The sequence below is a fragment of the Pimephales promelas genome, chromosome 10 (genome assembly GCF_988280905.1).
Source record: "Pimephales promelas chromosome 10, fPimPro1.hap1.1, whole genome shotgun sequence".
NCBI classification, from domain to species: Eukaryota; Metazoa; Chordata; class Actinopteri; order Cypriniformes; family Leuciscidae; genus Pimephales; species Pimephales promelas.
Window position 1 is genome coordinate 4387546 of NC_142778.1, and position 12254 is coordinate 4399799.

The 12254-nt window shown below is 36.3% G+C and overlaps 2 protein-coding genes across 2 annotated transcripts; both read right to left on the reverse strand.

Annotated features, from left to right (window-relative positions):
* Nucleotides 1–890: 890 nt before the first annotated feature.
* LOC120459996 (nicotinamide N-methyltransferase) lies at nucleotides 891–3606 on the reverse strand. Its single transcript, XM_039647613.2, has 3 exons — nucleotides 3329–3606; nucleotides 3030–3237; nucleotides 891–1544 (listed from the first exon to the last, which is right to left on the reverse strand). The coding sequence occupies exons 1-3, from the start codon at nucleotides 3486–3488 to the stop codon at nucleotides 1115–1117; spliced, it is 798 nt and encodes a 265-aa protein (XP_039503547.2). The 5' UTR covers nucleotides 3489–3606; the 3' UTR covers nucleotides 891–1114.
* A 1430-nt stretch (nucleotides 3607–5036) lies between these two features.
* On the reverse strand, nucleotides 5037–11785 carry prrg4 (proline rich Gla (G-carboxyglutamic acid) 4 (transmembrane)). The gene is made up of 7 exons (XM_039647614.2): nucleotides 11626–11785; nucleotides 11256–11368; nucleotides 10875–11038; nucleotides 10549–10576; nucleotides 8170–8308; nucleotides 7894–8079; nucleotides 5037–5511 (listed from the first exon to the last, which is right to left on the reverse strand). The coding sequence occupies exons 2-7, from the start codon at nucleotides 11356–11358 to the stop codon at nucleotides 5484–5486; spliced, it is 648 nt and encodes a 215-aa protein (XP_039503548.1). The 5' UTR covers nucleotides 11359–11368; nucleotides 11626–11785; the 3' UTR covers nucleotides 5037–5483.
* Between the last annotated feature and the right edge of the window lie 469 nt (nucleotides 11786–12254).

A 12254-nucleotide genomic window follows, 5' to 3' on the forward strand; every position in this document is an offset into this window, starting at 1 on the left:
TACACCCAATGTCATAAGTAGTAGTTGTGGTACAGTGGCTCTCAAGCTGTGGTTTGTGAAGAATGTCAAGTGGTTTGGCTGATTTAAAGGGATAATTCACCCCAAACTTAAAATTCTTTCCTTAAGTAAAACTAATCCATATGATTTGAGCAGTTTTGTCCAAAGTTGATGTTCATTCTCGTGTTATGTAGCACTTTTGAGCTTCTGCAGGAACCAATGAGGTTTGTTCTTGTGCGTCAAGCAGGTTCAGTTAAGCTTCGGGTTGTGCTATGGTTGCTCATAAGGAATGGGAGAAAAAATAGGTGTATATATAATAAAAATAAAAGCAAAAGCAAAGTGATGGTAAGTGAATGGGTCATAGAACTACACAATGAGTTTTACGATGTTATAATTCTTAAAAACAAAAAAAAAATCCTTTAGCCATCATTTTGTTGTCTATTTATTACATGTATATCGTTTAATAGCCGTCTAATTGATGACTAGTTTATTCTTGGGCTATGTTTAGATGTCTATTATTTTCACTGACAGCCCAAATTTAGCCTTGTTTTAGCCTAGATGTCTGTGGGCTATGTTTTGACGGCTATCTTTTAGACACAAAATTGCTTGCTGGGACATCTGTACAACTACACCTTGTAAAAATGTAACACATTAACTTTGCAAACATGATTATTAAATGGCAATCTATTTGTTAATAATTAAGTGATGACTGAATACACCAAGGCCAGCTTTATGTAGATCATATTTTCAACCAACCAAGGTACCAAAAAATAATTTGTGTTGGTTATTTCCCATATGTTGTTGTGGCTTTTTGTTTTTAAAATAATTTCGTTAGAGACTTCCTCCAAGCATTCCCCTTTTAAAGTGTGTTATGTAAAGAACAAGTCATGAAATTTTGTTTTCACAGTAGGCCAATGTTTATTTCATTAAAAGCCATAGTAAAAAGGACAAAAATCGTTATTTGATCAAACAATTTGTAACGTATCTTTAAGAGTTAAGCATTCCATATTTATCTTGTGGCGTTTATTAATAAGCAAGAAAATCATAGGCTATACAACAGGATTGATTGCATGCTCAAGTTTTAAATACAAACGATTTTGCTTTATTATTCCTCTATTCAGTCGGAAGGTTTTCTCGCCACAAGTTGAAAAACAGCCTCAAAGTCAGACACGGAGTTGCTTCCGGGCTCCTCTTCTACAGGCAGTAAATTAAACTCTTGGATAGAGAGGCCTAAACCTCTGAGCGTTTCCTCAATATCAGACTGACTCAGTCTAAGACAAGAAAAGGATTGTTCATCCACCTTGTAGAATGTCTCACCTAGAACACCAACCATGACCAGAATTCCACCAGGACGCAGGAGCTTGGTCAGCCCATGTAAAGCGCGACGGTATGTCTGAATGTCTTTACACGCTGCTTCCAGGCACAGAGATGTAATGACGCAGTCCGCTGGTTCCAATGTGTGTGGATAGAACGGATTATCCAACCGGACATCACATTTTAAAACCTTTTTGACTCGTTGCTTAAGCGAAGCCTCCAAATCAGACGGGCTGAAGTTCAAAGATGAATGAAAAGCGTGTAAATAAATTACAACAAAATACCAAGAAGAATTGTATCAAGTGTAAAATGGGCTTGGCTCTGTAATTTTATAAATGGGTGTCTTCTTCATCCTTACATTGTTTTACCAATGGAGTTTAGTTGGGTGATCTATAGCAGTTCCATGACCGTGGAGAGCGCAGGTTCGTTTCTTACTGGATTTGTCATCTATAAAGGTTAAAGAAAAAAATGAGGGGATTTTGGGGAAATTTTGGGAGAGCCTGATGATATCCAAAATGGCTGCCGTCAGCCAAGCTGGAAATGAACTTTTTAATGGTTTTGCCCACAATACATTGTTTCTGAGACTATTTGGGTCAAGAAATTCTTAAATTACGTATTGATTTTTACCTATTTTTGACCTTCAAATTCAAGATGGCCGCCAATTGGCTCTTTAAGGTGAGACACCATTACAGGGGTGCTTCTCATTTCTTACTTGTGCACTCGTTTCCTTTCCTCGCGTCTCAGCTCCACCCCCTGTAGGACGCGAGGCAAGGAAAGGAAATGAGGAATTGAGTAAAAGTTTTTTAATATACATTGAAATACTTGATCACTCGAGCGTCTCTCCACAGTGTATGTCGTCAGCGCTAAGATGATCCCTTATGTTGTTGAAGTTTGGTTATTACATTCATAATAAATAATAATACAGATAGGCTACACTGTTGAATTATGTGAGATGTGTGGTTTATATAAACTGCAAAGGTAAAGTATAAATTAAAATGACCAATGTGAAGGGGGAGGAGAATTGATAATTGCATGGCGGAACTCCACCCCACCTCTTGAAGGAGGACGCTGACAACATGCTGGTTATGTTTCATAGCTGGAGCCAAGACTGAACTCAGGCGGTCCATGCGGTAGCCTACAGTGGAAATGGCAGGAAGACGTAACGTCTCTGTTCCCTACTCAGGGAACAAGGGTTACATTTTTCTGAGGGGCACCCCGGCTCATTTTTTACTTTAACCTTTATAGACCATTTCACAAGATGTAAACAACACTGGCCCAGAAGCACTTCCTGTTTCAGTTTGTAACTGTTTTCTTTATTTCACATGTAAAGAATTCATCTTAAAGATGTTTGTTTAACTTTTTGATTCAGTTTTAAATGTTCTGTTGGTTGTATTTTATCCCAGCTTTTATGTAGTGTTAAAAAACTGAAACAGGAAGTGCTTCTGGACCAGTGTTGTTTACATCTTGTGAAATGGTCTATAGATGACAAATACAGTGAGAAACGAACCTTCGCTCTCCACGGTCACAGAACTATAGATCACCCAACTAATTAGTCAGCAAGTTAATGCCAAAATTGTTTAAAAGCGTAATGTAGCCTTACTGTTATTATAGGCCGAAATGTGATGAAAATAACAAGAGAATTTTCCCCTGTGTTTGGTAATTAAACTTGAGAGTTTATTTTTTCCAAAGAGTCCAAAGAAGCCTACAAATAACTTTACCTTTTCCCCTCCAGGTCACAGATGTGCTGCAAAATAGGTTTCCAATCTAAACAGCCTTCTTCATTTTTCAACCATTTTTCAATTTCTATTCGATTGTTATCAGCGAAATCAGACAGCACAATCTCGTCGTAGTGTTCGCACGCGCTTAAGACGCTGTGGATAGATGGTCCGCTGCCCACATCAATCAGCCTCTGACCTCCATGTTCTCCTTTAAAACAAACATTTATGTAAAACGTAAGCTATTTGAGAAAAGTAAAACATTTAGACCAAGCGATTATATTAGTTGTTTGCTTGCTTACCCGCGGAGAAAACTCGGCTAAGACATCCTAAAACGAAAGTGAGAAAATCCTTCTCGTCAGAGTGACCGCGAGGACAGGAATAGAAATTTTTAACATATGCACGCGAATCAAAATGCCGCTGATAGAACTCTCCCTCAGTGAAGTTCATGCATTCACTCATGATTACAACACGTAGGCCTATGTGTCGACGAAGACTGTAGTTTTTTTTTCTTCTTTTTTTAAGAGTAAACTGTCCTGCTGTCCTTATGGACCTGTAAACAGAAGAGGCGCAAATGCGGAATATCCAGACTTTCGCAACTGACGCATCTGCGTGCACGTATAAACACATACTAGGGCAGGGGCGGATTGCTTGGAAAGACTAAGAGCACTCAAAAACATTAGGCCTACTTTAAGTAACACAATGTATTTTTTTTTACAGTATTTAAACACGCAAATTATTTATTAAAGCCATCACCAGTAGCCTATTTAACCTTTTCATCCATGAATGAATCACAAAGTCTAATATGTTTTTCAGGTTTAACTTTTTATTTTTATTTTGAGTGAGTATGCTAACATATCTGTCCACTGAAGTGGACACCATGCAATCTAAAAAGTTATTCAATAGAACTAATTGTTTGGTCTGAAAAAAATAAATAAAAAGGGTATGAATATACGCCAATACACATGAGAACATTAAAGGGTTAGTTCACCCAAAAATGAAAATTCTGTCAGTATTTACTCACCCTCATGTTGTTCCAACCCCGTAAGACCTTCGTTCATCTTCGGAACACAAATTAAGATATTTAGGATATTAAAATCGCTCCTGCATACAGTCCATAGGCTTCTTAAGGGGCTGGCTCTTGCTGTCCTCGAAAAGTAATTGAAGACATCGTTAAAATAGTCCAAGTGACTACAGGGGCTCAATCTTAAGTTTATCAAACGACGAGAACACTTTTGTGCGCAAAAAAAACAACAAAAATAACGACTTTATTTCAACTATTCACTTCCTTCTCCATAAGCCTATAGTCCGTTAACGTAGTGTGATTGCGTAGAGCTACGTCACACGTAGGCTCACTATTGGTCGACGCTGGTCATGTGTGTGTGATGCGTGTGACGTACAATAACAGAAGCTTACGCTATTAAACTAGTTAGCTGACTCGCGCAGAGGGAGAAATAAACGAATAGTTGAAATAAAGTCGTTATTTTTGTTGTTTTTTTGCGCACAAAAGTGTTCTCGTCGTTTGATAAACTTAAGATTGAGCCCCTGTAGTCACTTGGACTATTTTAACGATGTCTTTTATGACTTTTCGGGGACGGCAAGAGCCAGTCCCTCAAGAAGCCTATGGACTGTATGCAGGAGCGATTTTAATATCTTAAATATCTTAATTCGTTTTCCGAAGATGAACGAAGGTCTTACGGGGTTGGAACAACATGAGGGTGAGTAAATACTGACAGAATTTTCATTTTTGGGTGAACTAACCCTTTAATATAACAACAAAATTTCTGATTAAAAAAAAAATTGCTGATCAATGTTTATATGAGAATAAAAGTAAATTCTAAAGAAAGAAACTAAATTCAATCTGTGCATCATATAAATCGCTTTATATGATGCACAGATTTAATTTAGTTTCTTTATTTATAATTTAGGGCGTATCACCTGTAGTAATTAATACACCTAGTGTTTTCATCATGCACACAAATGTAACAACATGACACTAAGATACAAAAATAGTCAAAGCAGGAATTTTATTATAAAGTCTATTAATATCCCTATGATGATAACACCAGAGCCTATCATGTAAAAAGCATCAGAGACGCTTCTGTCTCCAGAAATCTGACAACCTGGCATGAGCGTCATGACGTTAGAGGTAATCTTGAGTTTATTTCTCACAAATGAAGACCAAATATTGATCCCGTAAATACACTAATTGTAAGTCACACTCTAGATCTCTATAACAAAATTACAAGTATGTATATGTCCTTCACAATAACCCAGTTAAATAAAACATTATCAACTCTTTATTGTTATAATAAAATAATTCATATCAAAACTGGTTTTCAATGGTTATTGTTTTAAATAAACACAATTAAAAAGAATTTACAACAAGTGATTACAGTAGATTTTCAAAGCTATCTTTCCAGTCAATCCTGATTTAGTTTGGCAAATGATGAATGGTTATCTTCTGACGCTGCCTGGCCGGGAACTGCGGATAGATATTAGATGTGTGGAATTAGATTTGTGACCATTTTAACGGAAGGTACACTATAAAAAAATCAATCGCAAAATTGATTCATATTTGCGTAGACCAGTGGTTCTCAAGCTTCCGAGATTATGACTTAAAATTATTTAAAATTAGACAAAACTACAAAAAAATAATAATAAAAAAAAAAAAATCAAGATAATTCCTATTTGAGTCCACTTATTTTATTTTTGAGGAACCAGGATTTGTATGGTCTTGGAAACCTTGGAAAAAAGTTATGTAAAGAAGTAAAATCTCAATGGTCATTGCATCTTTAATGAATATATTTTTTCCTAGTTAAGCAAAGCACTACAATATTATTGAGTAGATATGTTGAGTAAAAAGCAAAAATTAATGAAGAAACCCTTCTCCAGTAAATCATAAAAACTGGAAAAGTCATGGGGGTCATTCTGTGACAAATCCACCAAAATCTGGAAAGTTCCCCAACTAAAATTATTTCAAAATGATTCGATTTTTTAATTTTTTCCCCCAAAGACAGACAAACAGCGAGGAAAGCCAAAATATGAAATGCCATGGATGAATATTTACTAATCCACTATTTTGTAGAGGGGGGTCAGAATGACGAATTTCACCTGAGATTTGGAGCCAAATTACAGGTGAGCAGAAATGACTTGAGAAAGATGGCAGCATCATTATTTTAGTTTTAAACATACACTAGAGGCCTATTAGTAAAAATCTGTTGACTTTAACAAGTTTGCATGCCTGCAAATCAAGATGCATCTCTAATGTATCTGTATCTCAGATGTATCTGTAAGATGACATCTCAATATCCTTTTAAATTTTGATTTTAAACAAACTTTTCTTTTAATATGTTTATTTGTAAGGCCCTATATGAGTAATTCCCAGAGATATCGGGATCTTAATGTGGCTCTATTAGTAAATTGGACAGATTTTCAGTGGTCAAAATGTGGGTCACTTTGCATGCAGTTGATGCTTTTTCGTTTAAAGAGAAATGTTTAAATAACAAATTATGTTAAAACTATATCTAGTATCTTGTTTCCCCTGTATCAAAATCTTTTTATGGAACATCCCTGTCTGAGTGCCATAAATGTTATTTTTCCAAAGTTTGCGTGACTGTTACTCAAGAAGTAATACAGATACAGTACCTCAGTATTTTTTTTTTATTCTGGTTCTTGAACTTTTCTTTTGGTTTGTTCGGTTTTAAGGCCCTATATGGTTACTTTCCAGAGATATGGAGATCTCAATGTGGCTCCATGCGCAAATTGTTGAACCAGCTGATACTGATACGGTACTAAGGAATGTCTGAAGAACAAAAAAAAAAAACCCTAAAAACTAGAAATGTATTTTCTTGTCTTCTATCAAATCAACTGTATTGAACATACTAATGTTAACAATAGTTAAGAACCAAAAATACACTGAAATAGCCAAGTTAAGGCACATTAACTCTTCCACAGATCTGTAAAAGTACATTTCTGAAATACAAAAGTGAAATATAAGTATTGCACCAGCTAAATAGCATGGTTTCCTGATTCTCAATAACAAGGATGTTGACATTGTTGTTTATACGTGAATAAATATAGGCACTTTTATAAACTTTTAACATTATTTGTTCATTAGACACCCGCATTTTTTGGACCACTGAACATATATACAATTTTCTCCTAGAGCCACACTGAGATCCCCATATCTCTGGTATTGAACCATATATAGCCTTAAAAATTAAATCACCAAAAGAAATGTTCGTTAAGAACCAGAAAATAAAAACATACTGTAATATCTTTATTAGGCTACATATTGAGATATCTTTATTTATTACTATCTTTATTAAGTTACAGGCATGTGCTTCTCCCCAACTGTCAGCATTGATAATTTGATATACAATTCCACAAAGATTGTTAAATACAATATAATTTACAAATAGATAATTTCTCCCCCCGTAATGTGGCTTTAAATTGTAGGTGACAAAACTGTGGCTTACTTAGTAAATATGTATCCACTTTCATTACTATTTATGTTAAATATTAAAAAAAAAAAAAAAATGTATTGAGTTAAGTTGACACGGCATGACCCATGGGGCCTTTGAAAATGGCTGTGGACAATGAGAACCATATTGAGAACCACTGGTGTGGAAGAGACTTCAAAACAGCAACTTTCTCTTTAGAAAGCAATTAGAAACCAACAGTGATTACAATTAACCATGAGTTGCTAGCTGTTATGGCAATTATTGTACTATAAATTGTTTTTGATATTGTTTAAGAAAAGTTAAATGGTCGGTAATAAATAACTAAATGACATAATAGAGGTGTTTATAAAAATGACAAAGAGGTTACATAAGGGAACACAAATGAAATGGTGTGTCTGTACCCAGGGTATGGTGGAGGTGGGGCATCATGTGGTCCAGTGATGGCGATGGCCTGTTCATAAGAAGGTAAACCAGGAGCACCAGGGTGTCCGTCGGAGTCTGCGTGAGGAATAGGATGAAGAGAAACCTCCTCCAGTCTCCGGATAATCACGGAGGCATTGCTTCGGTTGGATCGACGTCTGAAGGAGCTGAAATTAAAAAGCAAATCATTGTTCTCAGTCTCTTCAGGATAATTGTCTCAAATATACAGAATGTGGTTCACACTTTTTAAGCCTTACCCTCGGAAGCCATGGTCTTTATTCCTCCCCTGGCAGAAGTACCAGATGACCAGGCCAACTATAACGATGAAGACTCCAGCGGAGATAATGCCCACCAGCAGCGCTGTTACATCAACTTTTGATTTGGATTCACCTTTATCTATGGGTACGGGTGGAAATAAAACCAAAAGTTATCAAATCTAAAAATAAAATAAAACAAATAAATAACAAAAATAAAAATTATTATTATTATTATATGATGAATATCTGATTGATGAGTATCTTTGAAATATAATACTACAGAAAGAATATGTACATACTCCAGTCTTGAGCATCACATGATCCTTCAGAAATCATTCTAATAAGCTATTGGATGAATATTGATTTTAAATGTTAAAAACTGCTTACTATTTTTTGTGGAAACTGTGATACAAGCATTTGCATTTATTTGAAATAGAAATCATTTTTAACATTATAAATGTCTTTACTGTTATTTTTGATTAATTTAATGCATCCTTGCTAAATAGAAGTATAATTTTTGTTTTGTTTTTTCCACTTAAATCTCTTTTACCCCTAAATGGCATATCATGGTTTCCACAAAAATATGAATGTTTTCAACAATGATAATAAGTGCTAAATCAGCATATTAAAATGATTTCTGAAGGATCATGTGACACCATATATATATATATATATATATATATATATATATATACATACACACACAAACACACACTCACTCCTAAAGGATTATTAGGAAGGAACACCATACTAATACTGTGTTTGACCCCCTTTCACCTTCAGAACTGCCTTAATTCTACGTGGCATTGATTCAACAAGGTGCTGAAAGCATTCTTCAGAAATGTTGGCCAATATTGATAGGATAGCATCTTGCAGTTGATGGAGATTTGTGGGATGCACATCCTGGGCATGAAGCTCCCGTTCCACCACATCCCAAAGATACTCTATTGGGTTGAGATCTGGTGACTGTGCGGGCCATTTTAGTACAGTCAACTCATTGTTATGTTCAAGAAACCAATTTGAAATGATTCGAGCTTTGTGACATGGTGCATTATCCTGCTGGAAGTAGCCATCAGAGGATGGGGACATGGTGGACGTAAAGGGATGGACAATGGACATGGTCAGAAACAATGCTCAGGTTGGCTGTGGCATTTAAACGATTCCCGATTGGCACTGAGGGGCCTAAAGCGTGCCAAGAAACATCCCCCACACCATTACACCACCACCACCAGCCTGAACAGTGGTAACAAGGCATGATGGATCCATGTTCTCATTCTGTTTACGCCAAATTCTGACTCTACCATCTGAATGTCTCCACAGAAATCGAGACTCATCAGGCCAGGCAACATTTTTCCAGTCTTCAACTGTCCAATTTTGGTGAGCTCTTGCAAATTGTCGCCTCTTTTTCCTATGTGTAATGGAGATGAGTGGTACCTGGTGGGGTCTTCTGCTGTCGTAGCCCATCCGCCTCAAGGTTGTGTGTGTTGTGGCTGCTAGCCTCTAGCATCAACAAGGCATTTTCGCCCACAGGACTGCCGCATACTGGATGTTTTTCCCTTTTCACACCATTCTTTGTAAACCCTAGAAATGGCTGTGCGTGAAAATCCCAGTAACTGAGCAGATTGGGAAATACTCAGACACCAACAACCATGCCACGCTCAATATTGCTTAAATCACCTTTCTTTCCCATTCTGACATTCAGTTTGGAGTTCAGGAGATTGTCTTGAGCAGGACCACACCCCTAAATGCATTGAAGCAACTGCCATGTGATTGGTTGATTAGATAATTGCATTAATGAGAAATTGAATAGGTGTTCCTAATAATCCTTTAGGTGAGTGTGTAACCATTTCAAATCGTAAAAGTATTTTTGATCAAATAAACGCAGCTGTGGTGAGACTTCTTTCAACAACATTAACTCGATTATCTTGGTTTTACAGTCAAGGCTTACATTTAAAATGCATGTTTGAGCTCTTTTAACTGAAAGCAACTTACATTGAAATCTTAAAATATGTCACTGCCATTGTTTTGTCACAAGATGCACACCAGTAATATTCATTTCTAAATAAGGTATGTTTATAAAAGCTACATAAATGAAAGGCCTAAGCCTGGCTTAATAAGCCATGTCTGTGAAACCGGGCCTAAACGAACCGTAATTATAGCAAACTTTCCGGTAGTGTACAAGGAAAGGATTCCATATGTAGAAAAATTACAGCATTTTCTTTCTTTTTTTTTACAGACAAACACAAAGACACAATCCAGAAGCAAACTGGGAATATTAAAATAGTATGCTAACAACTCTGGATGAACAAGTTTCTTTCAGTAGATAAACATCTTTCAATGAGAAGATTTCTGTGTTTTTCTTGTGCGTCAAAAACTTACCCTTGTTATAATCTTTCCAAAAGGCATTCTGTCAAAACAGAAATTAAATGCAAATTAAATTAATGTCCAGTATGAAATCAACAAATGGGTGTTTGTTAATGCAGAGATATTTAGAACTAATCATCAGATGCTTCGAGTGTGTCGCTCCAAACACACTTTGGCAATCATATTTTCATTTGTACTGCATAAAATTGAGACTTATCTGCCCAAATCCAACCCATGGGCAAGTACACATGACAATGACATTTAACTGGGAGTGGTTGTCATAGGCTGTGAATTAAATGTTGATTCATTAGTCAACAACAATAATGAAGGGATTACTCAACTGTTTTAGGGGTATCCTCAAAGACTTCCCGAGCCTCCTCATAGTTACATATCTCCTCGTAACACTCCCGTTCCAGATTACCCGGGGTGAAGATCTCAAAGTCGAAGCGGTTGAACAACAGGTGGCGTCCTAAAAAAGTGTTGGCCTCCTGGTCCACAACAAACACTACAGGCCACAAATAAAATGCCACATGTGACTAAAAATATATAATCCACAAATAACCATTAGTAATATTATATCACTGTATAGTTTAAAACAGATCTGAAACATAAACAAACAATCATTAACTGATTATAAAATTCATAAACGTGCACTTGTGACATCAGATCATGATGTCATTTTAATAAGAACATGTGCTTTTATCAGTGTTTGAAATGCCCACCTTCACTGTCTTGACCTGCTTGTACTTGAAGGGTTTTTCTCAAACAAGTACAGTGTCCACATAAAGTGAAATGACACAGTAGTAGGAGGATAAATATGAGCATGTCTAGTTAACTGTGGGGGAAAAGACACAAAAAAAATCAGGCTTCTCAAAGACAAGGAACGACAGACAGAATTTTAGACCCATTTATGTTATTTCAGAGGTTGAATTTATAGTAAACAAATCAGTCACAATTGCTTCACTAGTTTCAGTTCTACTTTACCGTGTTAGTTCTAATTTCAATAAGACCAGTCACATTTTAGTAGGAAAAAGCTTTGCTTTCGGTTGTCAAAATAAAGAACGTGAAGGACGCTATCATCAGATGACTTACCTTTCAATATTAGTGTATATCTCCAAAATTTGACGTTCAACTTTTATTAATTCCCAGAGAGCACCTAAAGGCATTCATGGTTTAGACGAAAAGCCATTTTGCTGTGTTCCAGGAAATGAATTTCTGTTTACAACATACACACACACACACACACACACACACACATCAACTGGTGAGTTGGAAAACACCTGCTCAGACCCGACTAATCGATCTTTGTACCTGGATTCAAGAGTAGAAGAGAACAAACCACGATTTCACCAGACCTAACGTTACTATGACGAGGGCTTAGCTCATGAATATTTAATAAGTTTCATGACGTTCCCTCAGGACGCCTACCTGGTTTTACGAAAGGCAGACGTTGTGACTCATTTATGAATACTTTAGTAACTTGTCAATGAATATTCAGAACTTTGGCCTCGCCGTAGTAGGATTCCCAACGTATTCCCACGCAAAACTGGGCTGGCTTCAGGATTGCTGCTGAACATGCTGGTCATGATGTTTGTAGTTTATGTAATTATGATGACATTTTTTGATCAAAATATATTTCATATTTTGATTTTAACTTTGGGAAATACGTAGCCTATTTCACCACTGTGAGATTATTCACTTTTACGAAAACAAGGAGGACA